The 13,908-nt window shown below is 39.9% G+C and overlaps 1 protein-coding gene across 16 annotated transcripts in view; it reads right to left on the reverse strand.

The window, feature by feature from the left end:
• Positions 1–413: 413 nt before the first annotated feature.
• Positions 414–13,908, reverse strand: part of PPFIA2 (PPFI scaffold protein A2) — a 230,818-nt gene continuing 217,323 nt past the window's right edge. For 15 of the 16 annotated variants that reach the window (XM_077338920.1, XM_077338919.1, XM_077338924.1 and 12 more), the window contains 7 exons: positions 11,019–11,194; positions 10,520–10,617; positions 8,885–9,060; positions 8,730–8,798; positions 6,560–6,719; positions 4,174–4,271; positions 414–1,941 (listed from right to left, as the gene is read on the reverse strand). In XM_077338920.1, coding sequence (XP_077195035.1) covers positions 4,213–4,271; positions 6,560–6,719; positions 8,730–8,798; positions 8,885–9,060; positions 10,520–10,617; positions 11,019–11,194 — 738 coding nt within the window. In that variant the 3' untranslated portion in view covers positions 414–1,941; positions 4,174–4,212. Of the gene's footprint in view, positions 1,942–4,173; positions 4,272–6,559; positions 6,720–8,729; positions 8,799–8,884; positions 9,061–10,519; positions 10,618–10,996; positions 11,195–13,908 lie in introns of those variants that run through there. The other variant, XM_077338928.1, reaches the window with a different exon arrangement.

Below are 13,908 nucleotides of genomic sequence, written 5' to 3' on the forward strand. Positions count from 1 at the left end.
TTGATGGTGGGAGGATGCCATAAAATTCAAACATACTAATCACACAAAAGCATTGCTATATCCGACTGTATACTTGTTCAAAATGTATTAATTTCCCCCCCAAAGACAGTCTAGAATAGTGGTTTCCATATTGTGTACTAGGTCAGGCTTCAGCCCAGTGACTTAGTAATCAAAACAATGTCTTGGTGGCAGTCACAAATGTCCCTGGGATCTTCATTTTGGAAAGTGCACTAGAAGACTTTGGTTATATAAAGCAGAAAGTTCAGTGCACCATCTTGTGGAAGACTGCATCATTGTTTTCAGATCTCATTCTGGATAACTGTCAATAGAAAATGTTCTATTTATAATTATCCCTGAAGCCTGACGTCAATTCCTAACTAAAGCTATGACACATGCAGCCTGATCACACAGTGAACATGTAAACAGCACTGAGTTTCTTTTATTGACAGCAGGGGAGCAAAATCTGTCACCGTTTGGTTAAGTGAAGTCTGGTAAATAAAAGTACGCAATAAAACAAATGTACGTGCAAGATGTTGGCAGATCAACCTGCTGAAAGAAATAACCAAAAGGCAGGTCGTAAGCTATGATCAGGCAGCAGGAGATTAGCAAATAGCAGGTAAATGACAGTATTAAATAGGTCTTACTTTGAAACTTCCCATATAAACAAAGAATAAACACCAATAACACCACCAAATGAAGCCACAGCAGGTAATAGTTTCTCCTCTAAACTTTTGTACACTGGATATTTCTTTGCTGTCTTTCAGTTAGTTCCTCTGATAAAGTGACTTCAGTGAAGTCTCAACAAGGCCATCTTGGATAAAAGCGTAACATTAGACAGACAGCTGTCTAATACCTTATGATAGTGACAAAATGGGAGGACATTTTTATACAACTGAAAGCTTGAAGATCAGAATTTTTTCCCTTATTTTTTTGGCTGGTTGTTTGACTCTGATGTTGGCTGGCATATGTAGAAATTGGAAGGAAAAAGATTCTTAGAAAAGAAAGCTTCTTCTTGGTCCATGAATAGCCATGAGGAGAATGTCTTTGTTAATTTCCTGTAATTGCTTTTGACTCTTGCAACAGTTTTTTTGTTCATGTTGATTTTAAAAAGGAGAGCCATCACAGTGCTGTGCTACAAGATTATATATAACAATTCCGGTTTGCCTTAGTAGGTCCATGTTTTTTTGGCTCCAGTTCCACATTTAAATAATTCTATTGTAAATAATCAGAGGCAGGTGTTGAGCTTTAAGTATTGACAGAATTTTTTTTAAAAGTTGGAACATGTTGAAGCATCTAACAGCTCTGCTAAACATATCCAATTGACAGCTACAATTCAAAACTGTAAAAATGGTGGAATGGAAAGATACAAACAGTAAGTAGAATTGACACTGTAATTGTCAAGTGTTTGCACTAAGACCCCATGTACCATAGATTTAATTTGTTTAGAAAATCATATTTATATTAATTTACATGAGACTTACACATATTAAAGAAATACATACACGGCAAATATGTAAATTCTATTATATTACAATAAAACAGATGAAAACAGGTTTAAAAATGAGTGTCTTCATTTCATTTTGGCCAGATTCCTGATGAAAGTTATGTTGGGGTTTAATTTAAAAATTATTTAGTAACTATTTTATTGAAATATCTAGAAGATTCGGTCTGTCCAATACTAATGCTGCACATTCCCCATTCATTTCAGTGGGACTGGTACCCATATCCTACATAAACTTCATTGAAATAAATGGGAGTTGCATGGCAATAGTTCTTGACAGGCTGCACCTTAACAACTGAAATGTGTAAAAAGGTTGCCACACGTTTTTATCTGATAAACATTTATTTATGATTTCTTCACTGTTTACCCTGTTCTTGATTAAAAAGGTTCTTGAGATGGCGGTAGTGCACTTCAGGTAAAGGAGAAGAAAGAGGTGACTTCTATAATTGGGAAAAACAGTAAAATCAGTAACAAGCTTATTTGCAATATTCCTTCATGTAAGCTCATTTTTCTAAACAGTATCAGTGGCAGATAATGAACATACAGTGGGATAGCTTGCTGGACATAATAATGGGTAATGGCATTAGTGGGAAAACAGGAGAAATGATACAATAGTAGCCTTCTAGCTTCATATCTTAGACCCTTTAACAGTATAGGCTCAAGCCACCAATTTTGCAGCCTACCATACAAATGCCATTTACTTTGCAAAGTTGATATTATTTGTTGGAAAACTGCAACCTTTGCTGACATTAACTATCATAATAATTGTTCGCTTAAAGAATCTAAGAAGAGGTGTTGATACATTAACAGAGTAACACTAACAAAGTCACAGCCTTGTAATCCCATTGATTTGAATAGAAAGGTGAGTTCTGCTTAGGACTGCCATGATAAATATCCCACTTGGGGAAAACAAATTACAGATAAGCAATTGGAAGTAATGTCAAAGAAGACATTTCTTAGGAGAACGCTGCCTTTTTTGCTTTTGGTAGAACAATAGACACATAATATGCAATAGATCCTTTAGTGGTTTTCCTTATAGTGGAAAACTTAAGATCTGAAAGCTAGTGATGAATTGGTCAGTAAGTTGAACACTATAGTAAGAAATATGGTTGCTTTATTCACTGCAATGCTATTAACCCACTCATTTTTTCCAGTTAGTATAGCATTCATTTTTACAAACAAGCCTTACTTTAGGAGCCCTCTTAAGCAAGCCTACACAGAAGTAAGTCACATGATCTTTGACAAGGCTTACTTCAAGGAAAGTGTACTTAAAATTGCAGTGAGCAGTGTGTTTTTGTTGTTTTGGACTGTTCCACAGTTCATTCATTCTGTAGTTTATTGTTTCTATTTTTAAGTTTTGGATGTTTAAGCAAATTGCAACAATATAAAAATTAGATTAATAAGGCTGAAGTTTGTAAAAGCATTGCCTTTTTTGGTGGGAGAACTGGCAGTGTTATTTGAAATTATTTGATAGCATATGGCCTTGCACTCTTGGGGCATGCTAATTTTGCTCTAGTTTCATACCATTCCAACTCCACATTTCCCTTCTTGATCTTTGTTTTAATACTTTTGCTTTAGAAGAAAGGTAAACCATTGATTTCAATTAGCTTACATTAGGCTAAAAAATAGCATGACAGGTAACAACCAGCCATGCTTGTGGAATATGAGGAATATTATATATTATCTAAAAGAGAAGTTAGGTGCTTAGAACAGAGGGCAAGAAGCTGAGGCTGGAGGGGAAAAAATCTCTCAAAGTAAGTTATAGTTCAACCTACATAGATTTTATAGAATCCTGGTTCTATAATCTCATTTCTACAGAAGCCAAAGGGAGAAATGCTGTGTACAAAAACTGGTAATCTGAAGATCAATGGACAAATCATTATGTCTTTTGTTCCTACATTCTGTTTTATTTGTGTTTTTAAAACAAACCCTCAGGAATCTCCTTGAGGCAACTATTCTCTTGAGGTTAGGATGGAGATGAGGACAGGGAGGTTAGGTGTTGGGAATGAATTGCAAGAGGTACCTTTCCTATTGTCATAGCCACTGGTTTTGCAAGAACAATCACAGTGGTGGATAGAGTGTTCAGAAAGGACATAGGGGGATTCAGTTGGGAGGAGGGGAAGAGTATGATTTCAAAGGCCAATTTTTCCACAGATTTTTCCTTGGTCTTTTAAATAGCTTGAGAAATTCCACCACAAATTTAAATACTATTAAGTCATGATTTGTCTATAATTCCTCTAAGATATACAATGTTGGTTTGCTTTTTGCCTGTTGGGTTTATTGACATGCGCATATAAGTCAGAGCTTAGCATAGGCTCTGATGTTCTGAAAACAAAAGCATTAACAGTTCAGATAAAGGAGTTGTTCTACACCCAGTGATGGAAGGAATTATGCCTTAGTCCTGCTGCTTCAGGACTTCTTGGCATAGCCTTTGCCACCTTGACCTCTCCTCCTGTCTGCCTAATCAAGGATTTTTTAAAATGGAAAACTATTAAATCATGTGAGTCCCATCTGCAATAGTACACCCCAGATACCAGTTTACCACTTTGGTGAGAACAGGACTTCCTCATGAGGTTTTCATGAGAAGCCTCACCTACTATGATGGTTCCCTAAACATTCTTTTTCTTTTCATAAGTAATACAGTCTCTTAGTTTTTATCTTTGAATACTCACATCAGCTCAAATGCTGCTCTTGTTTCTTAGCTAGTCTTGTCAGCATGAATACGTTCGAACTGTAGAACTGTCTAACCTCTGCAACCGTGCTGAAGCAACTGTAAATTGGGAGCAGTAAAACAATATGTTTGAATCAAAATAGAAAACAAAGGGAAATATCTTCTAACTCTTTTCTAATTCAATATGTGGGTCATTTAATTGGTCGTTCTATTTTACCCAGTTCTTTCATCTGTATTGCTAATGACTCAGTACCTATGCCTTAACTCTGTATTTTTTAAAAAACTGTTTGTATGATTAAATAATTCATACTAATATACAAAATTGGCCCTGTTCTGTTAGCTTTACCAGTAGAGAACATGGTATTGTTAGACTAATAGAAGAACTTGTACCTTAATCATCATCAAATTAATATAATTAAGGTATTCTGGGTACTGTAGTGATGCAAAATTCTTCAGTTCTTAGAGCTTCCAGAAGCCCCAAGAAAGTGTGTTTCATAGGGAACTTAGTACTTGCAAGGTTGCTGCTGCTTAAAGAAGGAAATAGATGAAATAATGGGAAGGGCTGGTGTTGAGGCTGCTCTAACATACTGGAATGGATTGGCCCAGACTGATATCTATAGAGAGATCATCCTGTCCTGGATAGTCAGAGCTACTTAGGTCTTCAGTTGCTGGGGATATTATGCAAAACGGTTAGTTAAAACATGTATTGAGAGCCAGTTTGGTGTAGTGGTTAGGAGTGCGGACTTGTAATCTGGCATGCCAGGTTCGATTCTGCGCTCCCCCACATGCAACCAGCTGGGTGACCTTGGGCTCGCCACGGCACTGATAAAACTGTTCTGACCGGGCAGTGATATCAGTGCTCTCTCAGCCTCACCCACCCCACAGGGTGTCTGTTGTGGGGGGAGGAATGGGAAGGCGACTGTAAGCCGCTTTGAGCCTCCTTCGGGTAGGGAAAAGCGGCATATAAGAACCAACTCTTCTTCTTCTTCTTCTTCTATATGTTTTACTAGCTGCCTTGGCTGTGAGCTGGCGTGTTGGGAAGGACGGGGTACAAACTGAAAGATAACAAACTAAAGTTCTAGAGGCCTGTAGGGTGCTATGTAAGAGGACTAGATGGGCTCCACCAAGAAATGAACTGATTCAATACTGCCTTATAATAGATGATACCCTGAAGCTAAGTACAAGACTCTCTGTGAGGTTTTCAGTAATGTTTCGATATCAAGACTCCGCACCCTAGTCCAGAAAGCTGTTTATGATAACTACTGATTAAACATTTTAGAATTGGATATTAGGGAAACCCATTTTTCCAACCTAAATCTAGACAAAATCCACTAAAATACCATTGACAAATCATCAGTTGATATCTCAGTAGTTTAAATATTTTCCCCATGATATCTGTAAACAGCCCGTGGCGCCACGGGCGCCACGGACTGTATAAAGGAGTAAGGGGTAGTGGGGAGGAGTTAGGGCGGGACCGGTCCAGGATAAAAACTTGGAGGGGCCAATCAGGAGCCGCGCGGCTCCCCATTCCCTGCTTCACTTGCAAGGGAGCACCTGCCAGCCGCGCTTAGCGCGGCTGGCGGGTGCTCCCTGCCCGGCGGCCTGACGGCTCGGGAGGCGCGAAGGCCATTTTCGGCGGCGGCTGGCTGTCGGCGGCAGCGGCGGCTGGCTGTCGGCGGCGGCCATTTTGAGAGGTCCGTTGCTGGCGGGTGCTCCCTTGCCGGCGGCCTGACGGCTCGGGAGGCGCGAGGCTTCCCCCCAGCCCCGGCCCCACTGTACCCTTATGCCGGCCGGAGGGGGGAGGAGGATAAAGACTTCTGCGGCCCCACAGCTGCGGAAGCCTTTGGGAGTCGGGGGCAGGAGGCCGTGCCCATCTAGCGCCCATTTTATTCCAGATTAAAATGGGCTTGATTTCTAGTCATCAATAATGTAATAAAAAGGTGAATATTTTCAGGCAACAGTTGAAAGTCAGAGGAGATGAAGGTCTGGTAAATAAAGGTCAGTATTTGGCAAGAATGTCTTGTGAAATCAAAGGCATAAGTGCCCAGATTTTTGAGTTAGCTGAACTCCCAATCAAATACAAAAGCTTTATAGGGAATTGGACAGTAGGAGCGTGGGGGAGGGGGGACTAGGTTTTCCAATATTATTAGGCAAAGACTTGGTCTTGCAGACAAGAACAGTAACTGCAGCTGCCAGCAGTAGGCTTCAGAGGGGCAGACATCACTAGCCAAACAGCTTTCTGCTTGAGTGAATTTTCTCAGTCTTAGATGCCAGTTGCCTATTCAATATTTTATATTGGAAAAATAGTTAAGTCTGGTTTGGGATGCTCTTTTCCTTAACAAAATAAACTCAATCATATTCAGCTTTGAGAAAGCATGAGCACGTACCATCAGTTGCCATTTTTCGTGACTGCCCTGATGTTGTAGTTAACCTGAACCCAGCTGGCAAAGTTTCTGAAGAGCCAGGCATCATGCTGATTCCATGGACTTCTCGTGGAGGAAACTGCCTTCTCCAGGAAGAGCCACGCCTGAAATTCTTGTCATCAGGCTGTTTACACACAAATGTTACATTTTACATGCTATATCAAGTTCTGTGATCTTTTCAAAAGACTTCAAAATGCAAGGTGAAACAGTGGTATGTTAAACTAGACCTAGGGAGATCTTGCTGCCAATCTTCACTCACCATACCATTCACTGGATAATCTTGAGCAATCTTCTCTTAGCTTAAAAGGTTGTATTGATATAATGGAGGAGGAGAGGGTTTGTTGTTGTTGTTATGTGCGAAGTCGTGTCCGACCCATCGCGACCCCATGGACAATGATCCTCCAGGCCTTCCTGTCCTCTACCATTCCCCGGAGTCCATTTAAGTTTGCACCTACTGCTTCAGTGACTCCATCCAGCCACCTCATTCTCTGTCGTCCCCTTCTTCTTTTGCCCTCGATCGCTCCCAGCATTAGGCTCTTCTCCAGGGAGTCCTTCCTTCTCATGAGGTGGCCAAAGTATTTGAGTTTCATCTTCAGGATCTGGCCTTCTAAAGAGCAGTCAGGGCTGATCTCCTCTAGGACTGACCGGTTTGTTCGTCTTGCAGTCCAAGGGACTCGCAAGAGTCTTCTCCAGCACCAGAGTTCAAAAGCCTCAATTCTTTGACGCTCGGCCTTCCTTATGGTCCAACTCTCGCAGCCATACATTGCAACTGGGAATACCATAGCCTTGACTAAACGCACTTTTGTTGGCAGGGTGATGTCTCTGCTTTTTAGGATGCTGTCTAGATTTGCCATAGCTTTCCTCCCCAGGAGCAAGCGTCTTTTAATTTCTTTGCTGCAGTCCCCATCTGCAGTGATCTTGGAGCCCAGGAAAATAAAATCTGTCACTATCTCCATTTCTTCCCCATCTATTTGCCAGGAATTGAGAGGGCCGGATGCCATGATCTTTGTTTTCTTGATGTTGAGTTTCAAGCCAACTTTTGCACTCTCCTCCTTCACCCGCATCAACAGGCTCTTTAGTTCCTCTTCACTTTCTGCCATTAGAGTGGTATCATCTGCATATCTGAGGTTGTTGATATTTCTCCCTGCAATCTTGATCCCAATTTGTGACTCCTCTAATCCCGCATTTCTCATGATGTGCTCTGCATACAAGTTAAATAGGCAAGGTGACAGTATACAGCCTTGCCGAACTCCTTTCTCAATTTTGAACCAGTCAGTGATTCCATGTTCAGTTCTCACTGTTGCTTCTTGACCTGCATATAAATTTCTCAAGAGACCAATAAGATGCTCTGGTATTCCCATCTCTTTAAGAACTTGCCACAATTTGTTGTGCTCCACACAATCAAAGGCTTTAGCATAGTCAATGAAGCAGAAGTAGACGTTCTTCTGGTACTCCCTAGCTTTCTCGATGATCCAGCGTATGTTGGCAATTTGATCTCTAGTTCCTCTGCCTCTTCGAAATCCTGCCTGTACTTCTGGAAGTTCTCGGTCCACATATTGCTGGAGCCTAGCTTGTAGGATTTTGAGCATAACTTTGCTAGCATGAGAAATTAGTGCAATGGTGCGGTAGTTTGAACATTCTTTGGCATTGCCCTTCTTTGGGATTGAGGAGAGGGTTACATATCACTATTCTCACAGTAGTAACAGTGAGATCCAGCATTTCTCAACCTTTTTACCATTGAGAAACCCCTGAAATGGGCACAATCGTGCACAATATAGTTGGGAAGCATAGCTGTGTACATGCCTACCAGAGCTCCTCCCCTTCCTACCCCCCTCCAGGCCCATCTGGCCATTTGGGAAGGGGGGGAGATCAACACAACCATATAGAGTCAAGTAACTTGATAAATATTTAACAAATTTAAAATATATATAAAAAATAATTAACCCCAAGGTTTCATGAAACTCTGGTTGAAAAACCCTGCCTTAATCGCTTCACTGTTGGGGGGGGGGGGGATGTAAAAATGTTGTTTGTTGGCTTTTAAGACATTGTCTAGTTCATGGGTTCTTATAATTGCCAACAATCAAACATCTATTATGCTATTGTTCATAATAACTTTTAAAATAAGATTACTTACCTCATCAAGTCGTCTGTCAGTTCCTAGAGCCAACAGGTTGTTGTATTCTCTCTCCAGGATTTGCCGTGCCTATATTTAACCAAACCAAAACTGTTGTAATAAAATAATAGTTCAAAACCATATGAAAAATTACAAAGCATAGTTTATTTACTTGCCTGTGTATTCTGTGTCGGAATCTGCAATAATAAAGCTAAACTGCCATAATCAAAGTTATCATCCAGGGCTATAAGTGATCCATGCACACCACTTTCTAAAACGTTGTTTGCATAGTCTCGTAATCCAATTGCTTGTATCCAGCGTATGACTCTGTCATTACTCCAAACCAACACATCTATAAAAATAGGGAGAGAAGTATTTTCCTACTGACTAAACAATCAAGTGAACCAAGATGTACAGACAGAAATTAACCATTTATATGGAATTTATGCTCCATTATATGGCATTTATAGTCTATAGTCCTACTGAATTTACCTGATGAAGTCAAGAAACAGATTAACAAAGCCAGAATGATACCTAGAGAAAACTTGTTACAAGAACAAGTTCTCCAATAACAGAACACTACTAGTAGTTACATATAGCTCTCAACTAAAAACAGTTCAATGCATAATCAATGACTTAGAATCTCTACTGGATAAGTGCTAGGGAACAGAATCTTACTTGCTCACAGACAGCCCCCCCCCCATCTTAATTCCTAACCACAAAAATGCAAACATTTAACTTGAACATAGACACTGGTACCAGAGCTTGGAATAATTCCAGGTGCCAACTTTGATGCCACATGCACCCAGACAACATGATCACAGGACCTAACAACATCAAATATGCCATCTCAGACTTATTCATCTAACATTATATATCCCATTAAATGCCAACTACCCTTCAGTTCTCTATATTGGGCAAACAGGTCAAACTCTATGCCAAAGGATAAATGGATACAAATCTGACATCAAGAATCACAAGACCCGAGAATCCTGAAGGATCACATATCAAACTTCCAGGACATTCAACAGATAACCTCAAAGTAGCTGTTTTTTTGTAAAAGAACTTCAGGAACAGATTGGAAAGAAAAATTGTTAAATTACAAGTTATTACAACATTCAGAACTTTAGAACCCACAGGACTTAACAGGAATATTGGTTTCTTATCTCACTGCATAAGTTAACATCATGTACTCCTCACATCTGTATTCTCATCAATCCCCCCAAAGAATAATACATCCTCTTTATTTCTTATTTGGAATAGTAGATTGTAATGTAACATAATGAATAGCAGAATCTAATGTAATTTGGAATGGTAGATTGAAATGTATTTCTCTGGTCTGGGGACAGAGGAGATACCCTGGTGTAAGGTTGCTTGAGAGGAGACAGACGGAGCATCATGGCAGTTAATTATCCTCAGCATTCCACAATTAAGAAGATACACCTGTACATCAATCTCTGATTTTGATACATTTAGTTCCTTCATTAAGTTTTCCCTTAGAATTAAACCCAAACAAATGGTAACTATATAAACTAAGCTTGTTAATCTTGCTTGGTCCTTCCATCTGTTAAACATCTTTATGTTGTATGCTAATTTGCTGTTTACCCTCTACTTATATGTACTGATAACTTCCATTTCAATGTATCTGAAAAAGTGTGCATTAATGTGAAAGCTTATACCTTGAATAACACTTTGTTGGTCTTAAAGTGCCAGAGGACTTGGATTTAGTTCCCCATCAGGTATATTAAGAGATCAGTAGATTGAATGTTCAGAAGGCAAGCACTGGAGTAAATCTTTGTACTAAATATTACCTTTTATTTCATGCTGACTTGTTTCTCTTCTCCTTTCTAGTTCTTTTCTGTCATAATTCAATTTCTTTAAACACATGATTCCATACTGTAGACTTGTACTGTCAGTTAAGGGAAAAAACAACAATTGCCTATCATAAAGCAGTTAGAAATTCCTGAATGTTAAAGGTTCTGTGGTGTAGGTGTGTGCATGTTTTTTTAAGAGAACAATTGTATATATTCAGATGTGCAGACCGGGAGTGAACGCAGCTGTAAGATCTTAATAAATACATTTTGGAATTTGAGATATTCTTGAACATACAGAACAGGTTTTTCCTAACATGTTTGATAAACACTGAACACATTTTAAAGGTTACTATAGATTAAAAATTAGAAGCAAGGGTATACATTTTGGAAATAAGATACATTTGGAAATACATTTGGCAGTTCTATGTCTTGTACTGTGAAAAAAGCCTCTGATTCTTATGCAGCTATGCTTACTTTGTTATTTGTCTGAGCTTACCGATGAAAACTATCCACCATTTTTAAGTGTACACGGAGATCTTTCTTTGTGAGGTGGTCTAACATCCTTGCATCTACCAAGCATTCCATAAAGTAACTGCGATACTGGGGTAAACCCAAACTGGGAAGCCACTCATTACCAATCCATTCATGATTCATGTCACCGTAAGCCAGAGTCTGGAGCGAGAAAAAATTAGATGTTACTATTACCCATTTTCAAGAAAGAAGACAATTGGTAATGTTTCAATATCATTCTGAGTTTCAAGTAATACAGCCAAATAAGACAGTAATGTGAACCACATTTCTAGTCAGCAGAAAAGAAGGAAGAAATAAATAGAAAAATTGAACTTACCAGTAGTGATTTTTTTCTCTGGTAAGGGAAATATGGCATCCTGAACTCCTATCTACTTCAGGAGGCAAGACTTCCAAACGTTTCTAGACCCTCCATTAGGAGGAAGACCCCTCTCAATTTCTGAAATTCCCACAATTCAACTAAGGAAAACAACCTGAGCTTGGTAACACTATATTATAATGCTACAGTCTTCCCAGTTGCAATGTATGCCTGCGAAAGTTGGACCATAAGGAAGGCCGAGCGTCAAAGAATTGAGGCTTTTGAACTCTGGTGCTGGAGAAGTCTCTTGCGAGTCCCTTGGACTGCAAGGCGAACAAACCGGCCAGACCTAGAGGAGATCAGCCCTGCCTGCTCCTTAGAAGGCCAGATCCTGAAGATGAAATTCAAATACTTTGGCCACCTCATGAGAAGGAAGGACTCCCTGGAGAAGAGCCTAATGCTGGGAGTGATCGAGGGCAAAAGAAGAAGGGGACGACAGAGAATGAGGTGGCTGGATGGAGTCACTGAAGCAGTAGGTGCAAACTTAAATGGAGTCCGGGGAATGGTAGAGGACAGGAAGGCCTGGAGGATTATGGTCCATAGGGTCGTGATGGGTCAGACACGACTTTGCACCTAACAACAACAATTGAACAAAGAAGAAAGAACTGAAGAGAAAGTGTCCCCCTATATTTAATATTTTGACTATGGAGAATAACCCATTCCTTGGTCTATTTAGCTGTTCCAGGTCTGCCAACAGATGGGTAATGCTGACAATCAGAGAAAATTCCTGGGGACTATTGAATAGTTCACCTGTCTTGACTTTTTAAAGGCCATGCATTATTTTCCTTCCAAGAAAAAAATAGAAAGGCAACATTAGTAAATGGCCTTCAATGATGTCTAATTACTCATTCTTAACTAAATCTGAGGTCGGTAAAATGAGTACCCAGCTTGCTGGGGGGTAAACGGTAATGACTGGGGAAGGCACAGGCAAACCACCATATTGAGTCTGCCATGAAAACGCTAGAGGGCGTCACCCGAAGGGTCAGACATGACTCGGTGCTTGCACAGGGGATACCTTTACCTTTTTAACTAAATCATAACTATCAGGAAAGGGAGGAAGAAACCTCACAGAACATCTGCACCTCAAGAAAAGCAGGAGGATTTTCATGAAGGCAGAGCCCTTTTCCTTCCAATGGAGGTTTCAGGAGCATCTGGAAGTTTCATCTCTTAAAGTGAGTTAGAAGGCTGTTCCTTAGAACAGGAAGTCATCTGGCCATGATCAAAAATATAGATGACAAACCATCTTTGGGAAGTCAATGAACAAAAAAAAAGGAAGTGCATCTTTCCAATTTTTCTGCAATTACACCTCTTTCGTGAGCAATGTCTAGAGCCCTTTTGAGGATTGAATGGCAAACACACCCTTCCTTATTGTCTAGAATCTGGGTAACTCCCCCAAAGACAGTGTAAACAATGCAATGATTTGTGGAAAAAACAGAAATGTATACACAGAAATCCTTATTGGCACAATCCTGTTTGGGGTGAATATTTGCTGACTTTTCTGATTGGCAAATACCTGTGTATCTGTTAGAAGACCTGCTGAATTGCTCACATCATTGTCCCTCCCATTGCCTTGTCCAATGCTAAAGTGAAAAGTAGATGGAGGAGTACTAAAGTAATTTTACTGCCTTGTCTATGTTTTATATATATTCAAGGACAGAGTGATATTTGGTTGTGCTTTGGTTATTTTGATAAAGCAGTGCCACAGAGGACTCCTAGAATACTAAATGGATTTAAGATCCACACAATTTACAAGATATCACAGACAGCAGAGTAAGTTTTAAATTAACAGCTTTATGAAAATAAGCAGATTTAATGAGGGCTTCCCTTTAGTTACCATACCCAAAGATTTATGCTATTCTGGCTAGTATTTGAACTTGGATTTACTAAAATGCAGACATTAACCAGGCATGAATTCCTCTATACTGCCTAATTCTATTGCTGAAATCATCTTTTCCCCAGACATATGCCCTCTTCTATTAGGGTTGCCAAGTCTATCTGCATTGCCAGTGGGGGTGGGGGGTAGAGACGCTTTCAGGGAGCTCCCCGATGTGCTGACATCACCCTGAAATGATGTCGGCATGTTGGTGATGTCAGGATGCAATGCTTCGGCTTCTGGGAAAAACTCAATGATAGAATTTGCTTCAAACCATAGAGTTTTGCCCCCAAACCAGAGAGTCACCCTTACCTCACTTCCCCATGACCCCAGCATGCCGAAGTCATTTTCAGATGACTTCAGCATGTTGCGATGGTCTTCCGAGTTTCCTTCAAAACTTTCCCTTTTGTTTCTAATTTCTGTCACGTTTCAGATTCCCCACTTTCTACCATATTCAGCAATTTTTATGATTTATGTGGGTGGTTGTGGAAAGAGGATTTATGTGCTAAAACATAAGAGTCCCTGTATCTGATGGCTATTCATCTTGCTTCAGAAGGTGTAGGATACTGGACAGGGTTTCCATAAATTATGCTGATAGGCTTATAGGGAAGGAGATCTTAAAGGAAA

Source organism: Paroedura picta, chromosome 5 (genome assembly GCF_049243985.1).
Source record: "Paroedura picta isolate Pp20150507F chromosome 5, Ppicta_v3.0, whole genome shotgun sequence".
NCBI classification, from domain to species: domain Eukaryota; kingdom Metazoa; phylum Chordata; class Lepidosauria; order Squamata; family Gekkonidae; genus Paroedura; species Paroedura picta.